The 20,445-nt window shown below is 36.8% G+C and overlaps 1 protein-coding gene across 1 annotated transcript; it reads right to left on the reverse strand.

Moving 5' to 3' along the window:
* Positions 1-472: 472 nt before the first annotated feature.
* On the reverse strand, positions 473-2,084 carry LOC149246105 (transcription factor HY5-like). Its single transcript, XM_089457825.1, has 4 exons — positions 1,644-2,084; positions 1,301-1,475; positions 985-1,141; positions 473-877 (listed from the first exon to the last, which is right to left on the reverse strand). Exons 1-4 carry the CDS (start codon positions 1,741-1,743, stop codon positions 818-820), a joined length of 492 nt encoding a protein of 163 aa, XP_089313951.1. The 5' UTR covers positions 1,744-2,084; the 3' UTR covers positions 473-817.
* Positions 2,085-20,445: the final 18,361 nt, after the last annotated feature.

The following is a 20,445-nucleotide window of genomic DNA, read 5'->3' on the forward strand; positions in this document are numbered from 1 at the left end:
TAAACTCACCTACCCAATCACCTACCCAATCCCTCAAAGTCATTTTACATTTTAATAACCCTTTAATTTCTCATTTTTCTTTTCCAATCTTTTATTTAATATAATTGCAAATTTCACTTTAATTAGATTTATTTTACAACTTTATGTATTGTAATCTAAAATATCTTTTAGATCGTATCTGGTTGGATTAAAGATCTCATTTTTCTTTTCCAAATTTTTATTTGATATAATCACAAATTTCACTTTAATTAAATTTATTTTACAACTTTATTCATTATTGTAATCTAAAATAAAATTTTACGACTTTATTTATTATTGTAATCTAAAATTTATTTTAGATTGTCTGGTGTCATCAACTATTTCAATTTTCTATATACTTTAATCCATAAAATTTTTGTTTTTCCAATATAATTTTTCCTAAATTTTCCATCTTTCAAATACCTTTTCACACGGCCCAAGGATTCACCCAAACTAAGAGAATAAAAATGTGTTGCGCAATTTTTCTAGAAGAATTTGACACAAATCTTCACAGAGAAAATAGAAACTGTGTACATAGCAACTGACCTCAATATGTCCATATTTTGCCAATCATGGCTATGATATTGTGAGAACCCTGCCCCCTGAACTTGGTGGGAATCATATTCTAAATGACATATTCATGGAATTCCTTTACTCTTTTTTCATTCCATTGGCTTCCAACAAAACTCGAAAATGTCGAGCAGTGGACGTTCACAGAAGATAGGAACATCTTGACAATTGAAAACACAATACCATACAATAATGTCCGAATCGTTACAACATCTTTGAAACAATATAACTACCCTTCTACTTCACCAACTCCACCGCCTTTATTCTTGGCTGTCATGTTCTTCAGAACCTGCACACCCCATTGACAGAAACAATTACCATTCTGTAACTGAAAAAAAAAAAAAAAAAATCCTAGAAACGAAAAAAAATAAGAGGGTCCAAATCCAATCAGGCTACCTGTCTAAGCATGAAATTTTCATTCTGGAGAGTTGAAACCCTCTCTTCCAACTCGGAATTCCTCTGTTGAAGCTCCTTGGCCTTGGTCTCCAGCTCGTTCAAATAAGCCTTCTTCCTCTCCCTCGCTTGCTGAGCAGACACTCTATTCCTCAGCAATCTGCAGCATTTTTAACCCAAGTCACAAACCAACAAACAAACAAACAAAAACCATAAACATAACCCCCCAAAAAACCCTAGAATCACAGCGATCAATCAATTAATTAACCAGTGCCATCATCTAACCAAAAGATTACAAGAAACAGCAATCTCATATAACCTTTTCAGACGCTTGTGTTCTTTATCAGCAGGCGTTCTGCCCCTTCTCCTCTGACTGCCACTACCAGACAAACCCCGCTCACTCTCAGTCTTCACAACCAAATCAGAGTTCACAACCACACCTGTTTGTACTCCCATCTCTGGCACTCTCCGGATATCATCATCACTCTCGTTCACTGCATTTATAACCCAATCAATACCCTCAAAAACCGAACTGGAATAAATTTATCAGATCCAGCAGCCAATAAACCTACCCAACTTCTGTATATATCACAACGTACGTCTAAGGCATATCCGTCCTAAATGTATACACATTGAATATATACATATTCATAAACCCTTACCGCATTCGTTCCTCGCTTCTTCATGTGGGTCGCCCGAACTGGATGTAAAGAACTTATCACCGGTTGCGGATCCAGAAAGATCAGGAGCTGTTCCTTGCATTTTATAACTTTCTCAGAAATCTCCGTATCATCGCGCACAGATCTTCAAGAAAATTTCTTACAAATCCCCTCTCAACTAGTTTACTCTTTCTTTTCTTTCAACTAAAGGAATTGAGCCTGGAGCATCTTTTTTTTTCATAGTACCTACAGAGATCTAGGAGCGTTTACTGCTCCTCCTCTTGCAACCAGTGAAGACAGTAAACCGTCATACAAAGTAATCCTCCTTACTATTCACAGATCAGAGGATTGAAATACAGAATAATATAATATATCCATTGCAGTTATTGTTATAGGTCTATGTTCTTATCAGCAGCACTTTCCAGTAGCGTGTCCAGACTGTTTGCGATGAAAGATCCCTGCCCTGGTGCGACACGTGAATGTTAATGGCCTGTCAGATGGAAGTTCAGCCGTTCGATCTTCAGGATCTGACGGCAATGAAACCGTTGTCGTGGAGGGTCCAGAGGCCGCATAAACTTGTGGTGATCCGAAGGCGAGTAGCAGTAAGTGCGATCGGGACCATCAGCTCATCCAGCTTCTGCCGCTCCACTACGTCGCGCTTTGATGTATTGACACGTGTTGCCAAGGTCATAAGGTCATATTTTAGAATATAAATAGTTATGTTGCAATATGATAATATATTCCGCCGCATCGAGTAAGAGAAACGACCATTTTTGCAAAAAGGTAAGCAGTTGTCTGTAACGCGACTTTTTGAAAGTTTTTTCGGTAGGTTTTTCTGGTGAAAATTCGGCAGAAATTTATAGGAATCGCAAGTTTGATAGCTAGTTTCTGCACAATCAAAGGGTCCCAGGGATTTTTCAGGGTGCTGAATCCAAATATGCAGTTAAAAAACTATTTTAACTGCAACAAATCATGATTTAATCTCAATTTCTTCCGCCAGATTCCGTCACCGCAATCTTCAAAAAATCACATTATAAATAACTCCAAAATGTAAAAGTAGCGTCCATAGTATGCCCTCATGCATAGTATGCCCTCATGCATAGCCAACGTTCCCAACTTTTGGAGAAAGCGTTCCTAGCTTGCAGGGTGTGGGTTCCTTTGAATGGGAAAAAATGAGTTGAAATCAAGTATGGGTGCAAAGTTCAAACCAACTCTCTTTTTCGAGTGTGTGTGGTTAGACCATCTTTAGTTGGTACCTAACATAGTAATAGATTGGTCGGAGTCTACTTCGATTAGGATTCAATTAGGATTTTGAATCTCTTCTTCGTTAGGTTGATCTATAAAATAGTAGTAGTTGAGAGTACTTTAGTGTAATTGGATGTATTGGGTTAAGATAATTGTACACATTAAAAGACATGTCCAAGTATAAGTGCATACACAATAATGACAAACATGATGCATGCTAGGAGTGGTAGATGAGATTCATGTGTACACGTTTGAGATGCTAGTGCAAACCAAAGGATAGGTATGGGTAGGTAGGGGATATATGATTATCTTTAAAGGAATGTCATATGATTATGTATAATTGCATGTCAGAATCATAAAGTTATGTTTTCAAAATATAGATTTGCATACAAGGATTGGCACAAATATGTTAATGATTATCAACAATATAATAAGGATAATAGTTGTGACTCACTATAGTACTTCTCTCTATTGTTATTTAATTGATTATTTCTCCATCAGCTTTTCCCATAGTGAAAGTTTGGCCACTTTCGTAGATAGTTATTTTTGCACTCAATAACATATTTCGATTAGCCTTATTATTAATTGATAAATATGTTTGCATTAAAGGCTTTTATTGCTAATATTTTATTAAGTGATTGACATATACCATATTATTGGTAACAATTTTAAATGTAAATAATGTTTATCTTAGTATTTCTGAATATCTCTTTATTTAAGCTTTTGTGTGGAAGTGCGCAGGAAGTCCATTGTGGAGAGAAAGCTTTCTTACATAGTGAAGGCTCTAGCCACTTGCGCATGTAGCTACTCTTGTATTCAATGAGCCATTGACATTGGAAGTTGTTATTAATTGATAAATACATTTGCATTAAAGACTTTTATTGTTAATATTTTAGTAAGAGGTTGACGTATACGATATATTGGTAATCTTTTAATTGTAAAGCATGCTTATCTTTGTATTTTCGAACATTTCGAATATCTCTTTGTTTAGTTTGTTGTGCAGAAGCGTTCTTAACATTATTGGTAATATTTTAGTTATAAATAATGCATATCTTCGTCTTCCCTATTGTTCGAAGAGCCCTTCTAAGACTTCGTTCTTTTATAGATATGAGTAGTAATTGAGTAAAAGTTATGCGAAGTGCACACAAAGTTATGTACAAAACCACATTTCATTGAGCAGAATCTTTGTTTATGGAACATGTAGAAGTGCGGAGAAAGTTCAGTGTGCGAAAAAATCTTTCAAATTTTCATTGTGTGAATCTCCACATTCTGCACTGAAGGCTTTCATTGCTAATATTTTAGTATTAAAACATAATCCATATTTTTTATTCACAATAACATTGTTTATGCTTATATTATTGATAATATTTTAATTGTAAATAATGTATACTACTGTTATTTAATTGATTCTCTACAAAATCCCATTTCATTGAGTAGAAGTTTTGTTTATGGGATGTGTCAAAGTGCGGAGGAAGCTTTCAAGCTTTCATTGTGTGGATCTTCGCACTCCACATTGAAGGCTTTCATTTCTAATATTTTGGTATCAAAACATAATCCATATTTTTTATTCAAAATAACATTGTTTATGCTAATATTATTGATAATATTTTAGTTTAAAATAATGCATATTATTGCTATTAAATTGATTCATTGTATGGAGGAAGCTTTCAAGCCTTCATTGTGTGGATCTCCACACTTTGCATTGAAGTATTTCATTGTTAATATTTTAGTATTAAAACATAATCCATATTTGTTATTCACAATGATTTGACTCGCTTCGTTTTACCTCAGTTTATTTATCACTCCCATTTATGCAAAGGAGCCCCAGTTTTTTCCACATAGTGAAATCCATCGGCACTTCCATAGATAACTATTTTGTACTCTATAACATCTTTCGATCAGCTATTGAATATGCATTACAATTAAAAGATCCCTCTCCACTTCCCTGATTCTGCACAAATTCTGCACATCCCTCATTTCACACATGCATTTGTTCTTTGCATAACCTTTGCACACGCATAATAAAATGCACTATCAATACCAATTTCCCATTTTTTGTGGCATATACTATTATCTTCTTTCATTTACATATGCTTCTGACATTGTGTGGAATAAAGATTGACATAAAATACTGCTAATATTTTAGTAATTGGTTGACGTATATGATATTATTGGTAAAATTCCTCTCCCCCCACCCCTTCGCTCCTCCGCAAATATTCATAGCTCTATAAAATCAGAGCTCTACGCAATTTCTCTCCCACGCATACTCCATCCTATGCACAATAAAAACTCCACCTAAGGAAACCTTTTAACATTAATTTCGCCCTTATCAAATACAGTTCCTTATTCACCCCCGTTCTCCTGAAAATATTCCATTTTTCACATAGTAAAAGCTCTACAAAATGAAACATAATAATATTACTCGGTCTCTCGCACATACCCCATCCACTGTAAACATTCATACAATATACAATATACGATGTGCAAATTTGTAAAAGTAATAGCCATCTCTGCACATTATGGATCATTGCGTTGCAAAATATTTGTGCAATTGCTCTGTTTTTGTATGATTAGTTTTTCTATGCTAATAAAAATTACAGATTTATAAACATGTGCTTGCTTCTTTCTTTTTGTGCTGAGGTTTCCTTAGTTGTTGGTGCTTACAAATAGGTAAATTTCCTTAATTTAAACAAGACATTCATGAGAAAAGTAGCTTCAGAAAGAAATATTGAACAACAAACATGTACAGTGCAGCAAACCATCAAAGAGACACATTACACAATATTTTGATGAAGGAGTTCACTCCTCTTGGGCTACATCTCCTTGGTCCAACTTCCATGGCTTAGGCCTCTGTATTATCTCAATGTGGAAAAAATCTTGTTTACAAAGATCTATGGCTCCTGATACCTGCACCAATGTGTTCAAAATGTCCAAATTAGCCAAAAATGACTATTGGATCTCTAAAAAATGACTATGGTTGCTCTGGTTATGACCCCCTTCCCTGTTGGTTCTAGGCTTCCCTGAACTTCCCTGTGGAAAAATCACCTATAGAAGTCTTCTATTTCCTATTAAATCTATACCAATGTCTTCATAAGGTCAAAATCATCCAAAATTGACTATTCATTTCCCAAAATTGGTCGAAAATTGAGCAAGATATGCTTCATTTAATTATTTCCTACGAAACCTCGTTAAATCTTAAGAGACTCCAGTTAAGTCCGCCAAGTTTGGTGACGATTCCAGATATAGTGGCTCCGCCATAAAGAACGCCAACTTTAATTACGTATTAATTAATGCTAAGCTTGATTATGGCGCTAATCATGCTTAATGGTGGCGTTGGCCCTTGGTTTTAAAAACTCGGTCGTATGGAGAAGGGACTGGCCCACAGGGTTGTCTCCCTCCTCTCCCGCCGCTGGATCTGGTCTAGCTTTAATATAAGCTTGTGGGCATCATCTAACAAACACAACACTTGGTTTGTTGGTAAAGCAGTGGAGTTGGGAGGGGGAGGTCATAGGTTCAAACCCGCCTTCTGCTTATCTCATATATATTTAGCCCACAATATAAAAATATTACGCCATTCAAATGCACTATTGTGAAATATTTTGTTGTCATTTGAATATATTCGGACTTTGAAAATATGCGGATTTAACTTTGAATATATATATATAAACCATATAATATAAAATAGGATTGTATATATAATAATATTTAAATAACTAAAAAAATTCAAATTCCACCTTAGGATAATTAGGCAATTTCACCTTCACACAACCAAACTGGCGAATCTAGAGGTGACACTTGTCACAACCCCATTAGGCAAAAACTGAAGAATATTCCCCTTGTTGACTGGACTGGCATTGGCATCATTCTGTCCTATTTTGCAATTTTTTTAGTTGTTTAAGAAAACGAACAGTGAGCCTTTTCTCCTTCATCCGGACTCCGTTTTCAGTGAAATGAATTGTGTTGCAATTGTCTTGATGAGAAGAACGCATTCGTACATTTTTTGAGCCAATCTAAGAACTTTGGTTTTTGAGCTAAACACTGAGCACCTGATCATTCCTCCCCACTAAAAGCCTTTTGGACCCCATAAGATACTATCATCTGACAAGTAGATGAGGGTACAACCCCCTCACCTTTCCAAGCTTGATCCAATTGGATTTTGACAAATTTGTTTCCTTGAGCTCCTCTCTAAGGAAATCAACATTCACTTGCCTTGAGGACCCCATTCTATACATGTACTTGTCTTTGCCCTTTTCAATCCGATCTTGCACTGTTTGTTGCACCATTTTTAGTCATTCATAGAAACTCATGGTTTTTTCCATGTTTCCATCAAAAGCAACATCCTTCTTACCATGACGACATAACAAAACATAATGCAAATGGATGACAAATTCCACTACTTGATTTTCTTGACTCAAGCCCGCTTGTACATCTTGGAAGTATGAAATTTTCTGAACATAACTTTCATGTAAAACATAATGACACTTGAATATAATGGTTACATAACCAATAGGCCTAAAAGGAATAACAATAACCTTGCTGCTTATACCTCTTTTGTACCTTTGAACCAAATGAAAATTTTGACAAGTATCCATCCAATGAAAGTGCATGGATCGTTGCAACTTAATCTTTACACCATGGAAATATTCTGAATGAAATAAGATGGTGAAGTTGCTTGCATAAACCTGAAACTCAAATGAACCTTTCAAGTTTGAAAGAGCATAAAAAATAATTGAACTAATCTTTTGGTTTGAAGCAACACATGCCTCTTGTGGTTTGCCTCCCCACTATAAGACTTTGCACACACATGACAAAGCATGCCAAGGAGTTTCAAAAGAAGAAATGTCAACAACAACTTTCCTCCAACATTGGGTTTCTCCCAATAAACCTCTTGTCAAAATGACGATCGTGGGCGTTGACCAATCAACAATGACATCCAACTTGGAGAGGCTTGCCTTCAACTTACTTCCTCCAATATCATGGCCCAAATGCATCAAAGAAGTGAAACCCAACTTGTACTTTGATGTCTTCAAAACATCAAACAATTTTCCTTCATAGATGACATTTGCATAAGAAAAATTTCTAAACATGTTTGTCACCCAAGTGGACAACTTTTTCAAGAAAGGACTTTTTTTGCCATAATTCAAATACATGTATGTAGTAGAAGTGCTACAAAGAATATACAACATTAAAAACCATACAAACCATTCTTGTTTGGTGTTATGTATATTTTTGCACTAGCCTCTTTTTACAACTTTGCGTTGGCGAAAACTACTACTTTTGTCCTCTTTCTTGAAATACTTACCATTCCTCTTTGGCACCATAACCATCGGTACACAACATGGCATAAGGGATGATTGAATGAGCCCATTGTTCAACAAGCCTTTTCATTGCATTGGTGTCTCTACACTTTGTGATTTTTTCAACCCTTGCATGCTAACGTCACAAAGAGAAACCTCTTGCTGCAAAGATATTTCATGTCAAGTTTCTTTCTCCTTGAAGGACAATTCTTTCAGAACCTGAAATACTTCATCACTCTGATGAACTAAACCCACCAAATCAAAATTGAAAATTGCATTACATGCAACAACATTTTCATAAAAAATATCGTCCTTTGGCTTGAACATGAGAAGTACTAAACTTTTACTTGAATTCACTAATCTTTTTGCCTCCCCTGCATTAACCAAAGAAGAGTTCAATTTTTTGCGATGGGCTCTCACTATGTACTCCACACCATCCTTGAACAAGTGATACTTGTTTTCATGGTGGTAAAAGATTGCTTTCCGGTCATACAAATATGGACTACCCAACACCACACCTGAAATATCAAGTGGTACCACATCTAACTCTACTTCGTCAACAAAATTACAGTGGTTGCAAACTTAAACAAACGTTTTTTTGTAACCTGTAAACTAGTGTCTCTTTTTATCCATCCCAAAGGGTATGGTTTATGGTGAGGTACAGTTTCAAGATTCAATCTATTGACTAAGTCTTCAGAGATTAGATTCGCTTGTGACCCATTATCGAAGAGTGTGTCAATCTTGGTGTGTTTAGATATGACCCTAACATGAAATAACTCAATTCGTCTCTTTTCATATGGAGTAGTAGTAGTTTTATAGTTTTATGAATTAGTGCTTGCAATATCTTGTTTTCCTTTGATTCCCATGACAATGATTTTGTTTTCATCACCTGATTCAGAATCTAAATCTTCTTTAGTGATAGCAATGGTTTTTTGTTTCCCTTTATTATTGAACTTATTTGGTCTCATTTCTGGATGCAATTTCCAATAGTGGGCTTCATCATGCCCTTCTTTGGAATAGTGTTTGCATGTGATTTTCTCCCCTTCTTTCTTCACACTTGCATTCTTCTTTTCCTTCCATTTTCCACCCTTTTCTTTCTCCTTGCCCTTAGGTGTCTTTTTATTACTACCGTCTTCTTAAATGTTCTTTCCTCTAGATTCAAGGTTCGTGGCTTGTGCATATACCTCATCTAAATTGTTTGGATTAAACATAAGGATAGTATGTTTCAAATAGGGACGTAAACCCCTAATATATTTCAGCAATTCATCTTGGGAATTCAAATTCACTCCTAATAACAAAGCCCTTTTCCTAAACTCCTGTGTATAATCTTGGACTATTTGGCCTTTAAGCTGCCTAAAATGCTACCAACTCATAATGGATTTTTGCATATAAGCTAAAGGATAAAACTGTCTTTTAATTGCAGAAATCCAACCCAAGTGATGGATATCTTACCATGGATTCTAATTTCCTCTTGAGTCTTTGCTTCCCACCAAACTAGTGCAAATCCTTCTAGCCTCAGTGAAGCCAACTGGATCTTTATGTCATCTTCTTAAAGGTTTTGAATTTTGTAGTATACATCCAATGGTCAAATCCAATTGTCCAACTTTTCTGCATTCACTTCTCCATTGTACATGGGAATTTTGAATTTTATGTCCAATTTCAGTAATGGAGTTTTTCCTTTTTGGGTTTTGGAATGAGTATGGGAAGTTTCAGTGGTGGTAGTGGAAGATGATGATGTGTGAGATCATGGAGATGACAAGGATTATGATGAGGATGGTGGAGATGCAGGTGGCTTTCCACCATTCCCTTTGGAATCCCTCTTCTCGTCTTTTTTGTCCTCTAAGTGATCTGATAATGCGATCTAAGACAATTAATAAGGTATTACAAACTCATGTGCATGGATTTGCCTATGTTATTTTATGCAATGGATTGATAAGATTGCGAAATACATAGAAAATGAAGCAGTAGAAGATCATAATAGACAAACACATATAACCCAGCAAGTTTAATAAGGAGTTCACCCAATACTCTTGGGCTACATCTCCTGGTCCAACCTTCATTGGTGACCCTCTATTATGTGTTCAAGCAGAGTTTTACAACAGTATGAGCTCAATTTGAGACTCAATACACAACAGATACAACAGTAAGAGTTTGCTTGAACCTCTCAACCCTCTCTGAGTACACAGACTCCCTCAACCACTCTCTATCTCTGTCTTAGCTTTGTCTCGGCACTGCCTTCGATACTTCTTGCCTTTTTTTGCTCTCTGTTTGTGGCTTTAAAGCCAATCTGGGCTGCCTGTTCGTTTCTCCATCTCGACTTTCTCTCTCCTGGTCTCTGTCTGCTCGAATCCCTCTTCTAGCGTTACACAATCATTGCATAACGCATAAAGGGGAGGTGGCCACCTATTTTGCAACGTAAGAGTGCATTAGGCCTTAGAACCCCTGAACCAGCCACTCTCTGTTAACACAGATAATCACAGTCAAACACAGGAAAAGTCTGCCAAACATTGCCTATCGGACTTCAAATATCCATCAATCTGCCTTATACTCCTATCGAATCTACCTATAAGTCAATATAGCATCTCCACCGTTGATCTGGGAGATCCAGATTCAACTGCTATGGTTCATTTCGGGCGGCCCTTTCGTACGAGGGTTAACCGCCCAATGAGGGTGGTTTTCTCTCTCCTTAGCTTGGACACGTGGCAACCATTGTATGGGATCGGGTGGAACCCAGCCCAAACCACTTACTGCCTTTGGGTCCTCCCAAAATCCCGCCTATTTTATTATTTCCCTTTTATATAAAGAAATGTGTTAAAACATTAAAAATAACACAAAAATGGCTTTAGGCAGATTTGAAATGATATACATTTTCGTTCCCAAACCCCTTCGGGTCTGAGTTCCATCGCATCGGCGCTATTTCTTTGTATTTCGTTAAATAACAAAATATGCAAAAATGCATTGAAAATACCCTTTCTACGGATTTGAAACTTTATCGCATCTCATTTGTAATTCTATCGGCTCCGGCTGTCGCATATCTATATATATGTCTCTGCCCTTCTGCATGGATCCGATGCGAGTTTGCGATGCGACTAGTCACAGAAGCATGTCACATGGGCCCCAAGTCGTGATAAGTGTTTCTATTGAAATCTGTCGATGCAATATGGTGGTGCAACGTGGGTCGTCGATCTACGCGCTTGATCAACGATCCTCATTGACCCCGTCGATCGCTATCGCAACATACATATGATCTCCACTGATATCTGCCGATTGCGATTCTCCAATCAGATCTAGACCGTTGATCAACCAGATTTGACGGTTACTGTGCAAAGTTGCCGATAACCCATTTTTTCACTGTTTTTTCATAATTTTGGTTGTCGATAGTGTTTTCCGCCTTTTTGAAAGGTTTTCTCATGCGATTTTTTTGGTCTTTTAAATGATTTTAAGTAGATTTCGAAGACTTTAGAGAGTGTATTAGGATCCATTTGGATCACGCCTTCCCACTAAAAAGGCTTTTGGACCACCAAAAGTTGGTTTTCAAGCATCGCTCAAGTGAGGATACAACTCCCTCACTTGCCCAATCTCTATCCATTTTGCACTGCTGGGTTTTGAACCTTTGAGTCTAATTCTTAGGTACTCAACATCCCCTCTGTGCGTAGTTCTCACCTTCCTGTCTAGAACTGTATCTTCCTGCAACTCATTGAGATATTTAGGCAACAGATCACCAATAGAAGCCAATTGACTTTGCACTTCGGGATCTTCAATTAATGAAGGTTCAAACAGCCTTAAATTTTATGCATTTACCACTGAATAGATGTGCATGTAAGCTGGAAAATCAAGCCAGAAAACATTATCACCAATTTTCTCAAGTATCTTGAAAGGCCCATACCTTATTGGCTTTAGCTTCTTTCCTTCACCTTGCATTTTTTCCTTGCTGATATACAACCAGACTTGATCGCCAACTTGGAAGCTATGCTCCATCCGATGCTTATCATGCCTTGCCTTGTACTTGGCTAGGCTCTTTTCCAGCTATTCCTACACTGCCTGGTGAATTTCTTGGATCTGTTCAATGAACTTGGTTGCTTTGTCCACATCGTTTTGTCCATCAACTGCTATCTTTTTCAAAGACAAAATCCAAGGGAGACCTTGGTATAAAACCAAAACAAGTCTCAAAAGGATATCTTTGTGTAGAAGAATGCTTAGCACGGTTGTAAGCATGTTGCACATAACATAAATGTTCATCCCAAAGCTTGGGATGCTTGTTGCAATAGCCCCTGAGAAACTGGATCACTGTCCTGTTGACCACCTCTATTTGGCCATCTGTTTGTGGATGAAAGGTTGTGCTCTTTTTCAGTCTGGTGTCCATCAATTCCACTGACTTGACCAAAACATCCCAATAAATCGGGAATCTCGATTAGATACTATGGAAGTGGGTAACCCAAAATGCACCCAAACATGTTGAAAGAACAACTTCAGTGTTTGTTCAGCTGTAATCTGCTTGTTACAAGGTATTAAAATACACATTCTGTTGAACCTGTCCATAATAACATATAAATAGTCATGACCTTTTCTAGATTTTGGCAATCCCCCAACAAAGTCCATAGAAACACTTTCCCAAGGACGAGAAGGAACTGGAAGTGGAGTGTACAAGCCTAGTTTTCTATTGTTGGGCTTACTTTTAGCACACATGGTACACCCTTTTACATATCTAGAAACTGTTTCATGCATTCTTGGCCAATAACAGAATCTTTGCAGTTGTGCAACTGTTTTACTTACACCAAAATGACTTGGTATCAGAGAAGTATGTGCTTCCCTAATTATGTTAACTCTTTCATTTTGTGGGATGCATAGCTTTCACAAATGATACAAGAGTTGGTCCTTAACATAATAATCCAATTCTTCTACCTTTTTTCCATGACATAAAGCTCCATATACATCTTTGAAATCTATATCTTGAGCATATTGTTTAATGTAGCTTTCATGCATTACTGAGTTATGCTTAAGTATAGTAGATGAATTTATGATTGGCCTGGATAACATATCTGCAACTTTATTGTGTATGCCCTTTTTATATCTGATGACTAGATGAAACTGTTGTAGGAAACCCATCCACCTATATTGTCTTGATTGCTGCAATTTAGTTTGTGAGTGCAAATATTGAAGTGGTTGATGATCAATATGTATAATTGTTTCTTTTCCCATTAAGTAATGTTTCCACTTCTTTACACTTTGTACTAATGCATACAATTCTTTATCATATGTGGGATAATTAACTACTGCAGAATTAAATGTCTCAGAATGGTAGCATATGGGTTTACCATGTTGCATCAACACTGCTCCCATGGCATAGTCACTAGCATCTGTTTCGATCTCAAATGGTCTTTGAAGATCTGGAAATGCTAGTATTGGTGTTGTACTAATTTTTTCTTTCAAGGCATTGAAGGCTTTTTACTGTTTTCCTCCCCACTAAAACACCTTGTTCAATCCTGTTAAAGCATGTAAGGAAGCTACAATTAAGGAAAAGTTAGCAATAAACTTTCTCCAATATTGTGCTGCTCCTAGGAAGCTTCTAACTTTTGTAGCAGATTTGGGTTTAGGCTAGTTTATAATGACTTCAACCTTAGAGGGATCTATCTTCAGTTCACCACCCACTACAATATGGCCCAAATAATTCAAAGATGTTTTGCCAAATTCACATTTTGATAATTTAACATAGAGATTTTCTTTTTTCAAAACATCTAGAGTCTGCTTCACATGCTTCAAATGTTCTTCCGATGTTTTACCGAAAACAAGAATGTCATCTAGATATACAATTTTAAATCATCACTAAAAGGCTTGAGTACATCATTCATAACTCTCATGAAAGTGGCAAGAGAATTAGTTAAGACAAAAGGCATAACTAGCCATTCATACAGCCCTTGCTTTGTTTTGAAAGAAGTCTTCCATGCATCTTATTCTGTTACTCTAACCTGATGGTAGCCAAAACATAAGTCCAACTTGGAAAAGTAAACAACTTCTTTCAGCTGATCCAATAGATCATCAATGCGAGGAAGGAGATAACGATTCTTGATCGTTATTTTATTCAATGCTCTGTAATCAATGCACATCCTCCACGAACCATCTTTCTTCCTCACCAACATGATTGGAGATCCGCATGGTGATGTGCTTGGTCTTATGAACCCTTTCTCAAGGAGCTCTGTACCTGCTTCTTGATCTCTGCATTCTCTAAAGTGGATAACCTGTACATTCTGATGTTAGGTAATGGAGCATCTTGCTACAAATGAATATCATGTATAATTTCCCTTTTGGGTGGCAGACCTTTAGGTTCTTGAAATATGATATCATATTATGAAACAACTCTTTCTAAATCAGATTTCTATTTAGCATCACAACCCTCAAATACATTGGGTTTTTTAGGTTTCTTTTCCTTTACAACCATCAGTAAAAATTTCTTGCAAGAATTTACAATTCTTTTCATCTGCCCTAAGTTTATGAGTGTATAATTATTCTTGAGTTTATGAGCTCTTACAATATAATCTATTCCATCTTTAATGAGTTGATACTTATTTTCAGCTCTATAGAAAATGGCTTTTCTATCATACAAGTAAGGACTTCCTAAAACAATTCCACATATATCCAAGGGAATGATATCAAACTCAACCTCATCTACAAATGCTGACCCAAAAGAAAACCTAAGTTTACATTGTCTAGTCACTTGTAGCTTTGTTTTATCACACACCCAACCTAACGGATATGGCTTCTTGTGAGGTGTGGTTAGTAGTCCCAATTTCTTTACAATTTCTTCAGAAATCAAGTTTACTTGTGAGCAACTATCAAATAAAGTATCAATCTTTTGATGCTTGGAAATAACTCTAATATGAAAAAGCTCATGTATTTTCCTCTCATTTTCTTCATTATCAATAGATTGTGCAGAATTACTAGTAGATGCTTCAGAATTTTTACCTTTTATACCTGTAGCTGTGATTTTTGTTTCATCACCTGAGTTTGACCCCAAATCCTTATGTATAGCAGCAATAGTCTTCTTCTTCTTGCCATTGAACTTCTTGGGTTTCAGCACCATATGCAAAGACTAGCAATGTTCATCATCATGTCCATCCTTCTTGCAGTGAGTGCATGAAGGTTTGGCCTTCTGTACAACATTTTCCTTCCTCTCTTTCCATTTATGCTTCCTCTTTTCCTTGTTCTTGCTTGCAGTGGGTTTTGATGATCCCCCAATCTCTGGGTTCACATTCTTGCCTCTAGCCTCTAGATGTGTAGCTTGAACAGATACCTCATCTATGCTAGTAGGGTTAAATATGAGAATGGTGTGCCTCAAATAGCTGTGTAGACCACCTATATACTTCAACAAGTTTTCAGGCGAGTGTAAAGAAATGCCTAGAATTAAAGCTCTTTTTCTAAATTCTTGGGTGTAGCTTTTTACACTTTGCCCCTTTAATTGGTGAAGAGTTTACCAACTCATCATAGCTTGCTGCATATAAGCTAGTGGATAGAACTGTTTTTTAATGGCAAAAACAAATTCACTTCAGACAGAAAGAATTTTACCATGCTTCTTCAAGTCAGCTTGTGTCCTACCTTCCTGCCATACTAAGGCAGTTCCTCCAGGGCGTAGGCTAGCCAACTGAATTTTACTCCTGTCTGAATCAATATTTTGCACCCTGCAATACACATCAATCTTTCTAATCCAGTTATCTAGCTTCTCTGCATTTAATTCTCCATCATATATTGGCAAGTCAAATTTAACATCTAATTTAATCAAAGATGTTTTTTTGTTTTTATTTTCGGGGCTATCAGGAGGTGTGGATAGAGGAGCCTCTTTTCCTTTCCCTTTGCCTTCAGAATGGCCATCTAGAAGAGGTTCTTCTATTCCTTTATCTTGTTTGGAGGTTGAAGTATCTTCACTTATACCTTTCTTAAATTCTCAGTACATCTCTTCTATCATGGCTCTCATGGTCATGAAACTGTCCATGAACTAAGAGTCCGATTCCAAGGGGATTTCTTCTATCATTCTCCTCCTAGGATAGACTCTAGCAATTTATGGGTTAGCCTCAACCAATTCTCCTTCTCCTAATTTGAGCTTTAACCTAGTTAGCATTCAACAATCCAGCACAAGCTTGTCTAACCTTAGCAACCTAAAGCTCTGATACCACTTGATCTGATAATGTGATCTAAGACAATTAATAAGGTATTACAAACTCATGTGCATGGATTTTCTATGTTATTTTATGCAATGGATCGATAAGATTGTGAAATACATAGGCAATGAAACAATAAAACATCATAATATAAAAACACATATAAACACAACAAGTTTAATAAGGATTTCACCCAATACTCTTGGGCTACATCTCTTGGACCAGCCTTCAGTGGTGACCTCTCCATTATGTCTTCAAGTAGAGTTTTACAACAGTATGAGCTCAATTTGAGACTCAATACACAGCATATACAATAGTAAGAGTTTGCTTGAACCTCTCAAGCCTCTCTGAGTACACAGACTCCCTCAATCACTCTCTGTCTCTATCTTAGCTCTGTCTCGGTACTGCCTTCAATACTGCTTGCCTTTGTTTGCTCTCCGTCTGTGGCTTTAAAGCCAATCTGGGCTACCTGTTCATTTCTCCTTCTCAACTTTCTGGATCCTGGCCTCTGTCCGCTCGAATCCCTCTTCTAGTATTACACAATCATTGCATAATGCATAAAGGGGAGGTGGCCACCTATTCTACAACGTAAGAGTGCCTCGGGCCTTTGGAACCCTTGAACTAGTCGCTCTTTGTTAACACAAAGAATCACAGTCAAACACAGGAAAAGTCTACCAAACATTACCTATCGGACTTCAAATATCCATCAATCTGCCTTATACTCCTATCGAATCCACCGATAAGTCAATATAACATATCCACTGTTGATCTGGGAGACCCAGATCCAACGGCTATGGTTAATTTCAGGCGGCCCTTTCGTACGAGGGTTAACCACATGATGAGGGTGGTTTTCTCTCTCCTCAGCCTGGACACGTGGCATCCATTGTATGGGATTGGGTGGAACTTGGCCCAAACCACTTATTGCCTTTGGGTCCTCGCGAAATCTTGCTTGTTTTATTATTTCCCTTTTATATAAAGAAATGAGTTAAAACATTGAAAATAACACAAAAATTGCTTTGGGCAGATTTGAAATGATATACATTTTCATTCCCAAACCCCTTTGGGTCCGGGTTCCATCGCATCGGTTTTGTTTCTTTGTATTTCATTAAATAACGAAATATGTGAAAATTCATTGAAAATTCCCTTTCTACGATCTGAAACTTTATCGCATATCGTTTGTAATTCTATCGGGTCCAGCTATCGCTTATATATATATATGTCCGCCCTTCTGCATGGCTCTGATGCAACTTTGCGATGCGACTAGTTGTAGTCGTATGTCACATGGGCCCTAGGTCGTGGTAAGTGTTTCTATTGAAATTCGCCAATGCGATATGGCGGTGCAACGTGGGCAGTCGATCTATGCGCTTGATCGACGGTCCTTGTTAACCTCGCCGATCGCTATCGCAACATACATATGATCTCCGTCGATTGCCACTGCCGATTGTGATTCTCCGATCAGATCTGGACTGTTGATTGGCCAGATCTGATGGCTACTGTGCCAAGTTGCTGATAACCCATTTTTTCATTGTTTCTTCATAATTTTGGCTGTTAATAGTGTTTTTCTCCTTTTTTAAAGGTTTTCTCATGCGATTTTTTTGGTCTTTTAAATGATTTTAAGTAGATTTCGAAGACTTTAGAGAGTGTATTAGGATTTTTCACTAAGCTTCCTTCTCCATGTGGAGGTTTAGAACTCTCTCCAACCATTCTAGTGTTCCTCTCTTCATAGAGGACTTTAACCATCTTAGTGAAAGCATATAAAGCTTTCTTGAATTCTTCCTCTTTTGAAGAGGGACTTCAGGCTCTCTTTCTCCAGACATAATGGCTATAGATTCAAGCTCAAAAAATTGTATTGATTGTACCTCTTCAATCTCAGTTGAAGACAAAACTTGAGGAGTTTCAAGTGCAGTTGGAATTAGAACTTTGGGTGGTGGAGATTGTGGCCTTGTGGCTCTCCTTCTGGGCATTACCTCAGGAGTTGCAACCAATAGCTTCCCTTCTCCTTTCTACAACTTTAACCTTGTAAGAACCACAATTTTGCAACCATTAAAACCCTAATAGTACAACTCAAGCAATCAAGAAATTCAACCTTGTGCTCTGATACTAACTTGATCTATTTTTGTGTGAATAGTTTTTCTGTTTTAATAAAAACTATAGATTTATAAACATGTGCTTGCTTCTTGATTTTTGTGTTGAGGTTTCCTTAGTTGTTGATGCTTACAAACAGGTAAATTTCCTTAAGTTAAACAAGACATTCATGAGAAAAATAGCTTCATAAAGAAATATTGAACATAAAACATGTATAGTGTAGCAAACCATCAAAGAGACACATTAACACAATGTTTTGATGAAGGAGTTCACCCCTCATGGGCTACATCTCGTTGGTCCAGCTTCCATGGCTTGGGCCTTTGTATTAGATCAATGTGGAAAAAATATTATTTACAAAGCTCTATGGCTCCTGAAACTTGCACCAATGTGTTCAAAATATCAAAATTAGCCAAAAATGACTATTGGATCTCTAAACATTGACTCTGGCTACTCTAGGTATGACCCCCTTCCCTGGTGGCTCTAGGCTTCCCTGAACTTCCCTGTGGAAAAATAACCTGTAGAAGTCTTTTATTTCCTATGAAACTTGTACCAATGTCTTCATAAGGTCGAAATCATCTAAAATTGACTATTCATTTCCCAAAATTGGTCAAACATTGAGCAAGATATGCTTCATTTATTTTTTTCCTAGGAAACCCCGCTAAATCTGGAGAGACTCTAGTTAAGTCTGCCAAGTTTGGTGGTGGTTCCAGATTTAGTGACTTCGCCATAAAGGCCACCAACTATAATTACGGATTAAGTAATGCTAAGCTTGATTATGGCACTAATCGCGCTTAATGGTGGCACTGGCCCTTAGTTTTAATAACTCGATCATATGGAGAGGGGATTGGCTCCCTCCTTTCCTGCCGAGGGATCCGGTCTAGCTTTAATATGAGCTCATTTGTTGGTAAAGAAGTGGGGTTGGGATGGTGAGGTCACAGGTTCAAACCTACCCTCCGCCCATCCCATATATATTTTGCCCACAATATAAAAATATTACGCCATTCAAATATTTCGAGCTTTGGACATATCATAAAATGCGTGAAATATTTCATTGCCATTTGAATATATTCGGACTTTGAACATATGCAGATTTAACTTTGAATATATATTAAATATATTAATACATAATATTATAATATAATATATATTTAAAAACCATATAATATAAAATAAAATTATATATATAATACTATTTAAATAACTAAAAAAATTCAAATTCCACCTTAGAATAATTAGGAAATTTCAGCTTCACACAACCAAATTGGCGAATCTGGAGGTGAGACTTATCACTGCCCCATTGGGAAAAAAATAAAGAAGATTTCCCTTGCTGATTGGACTGCCATGTCATCATTATGTCCTATTCTGCAATTTTTTTAGCTATTTAGGAAAATGAACAACAAGCCTTTTCTCCTTCATCCGGACTCCATTTTCAGTGAAACAAATTGTGTTGTGGTCAAATTGACGAGACAAACACATTCATATAGTTTTCGAGCTAACCTAAGAACTTTGATTCTTGAGTTAAATACTGAGCACCTGATCAGCAATTATGCGTCACAAATAGGTAACTTCATACTCATTCTTCATTAATTGGCATATTGTGCGGAAATCTTTTAACAACACTTTTGTTCCTATCGAATAAAGTTCTCTATGCACCCTGGTTCTCCTGTACATACCCCGTCATGTGCACTATAAAAGCTCTGCACAATGAAACATAATAATATTAATTTGAAATTTGTTCATAGTTCAACTAATTAAAGTTCCCTCTGCATCCACGTAAAAGGCTTCTATTGAATATTTTTTTCATAATATTTTAGTTGTAACTATTGCATATATTTGTATTTATTTTTTGGTTGAAGAACCCTTCGAAGATCTCAATCTATTAGAGATATCAATAGGCAATTGAATAAAGGTTGTGTAACCACATTTCATCAAGCATAAGATTTGCTTATGGTAATGTTCCTAAAATTAGGCAGATGTGTGGAAGTGCAAACAAGGTCCATTGTGTAGATTTTTACTAATATTTTAATA

The sequence above is a fragment of the Pinus tabuliformis genome, chromosome 7, assembly GCF_031772625.1.
Source record: "Pinus tabuliformis cultivar Carrire ecotype Pingquan chromosome 7, CPIR1, whole genome shotgun sequence".
Lineage (NCBI taxonomy): Eukaryota > Viridiplantae > Streptophyta > Pinopsida > Pinales > Pinaceae > Pinus > Pinus tabuliformis.

Coding starts and splice junctions, on each gene's coding strand:
- LOC149246105 (XM_089457825.1), bottom strand. CDS start 1,743: ATGCAAGGAACAGCTCCTGATCTTTCTGGATCCGCAACCGGTGATAAG. Junction 1,476..1,643: donor AGAAGCGAGGAACGAATGCG/GTAAGGGTTTAT, acceptor TTATAAATGCAG/TGAACGAGAGTGATGATGAT. Junction 1,142..1,300: donor GAACACAAGCGTCTGAAAAG/GTTATATGAGAT, acceptor AAAATGCTGCAG/ATTGCTGAGGAATAGAGTGT.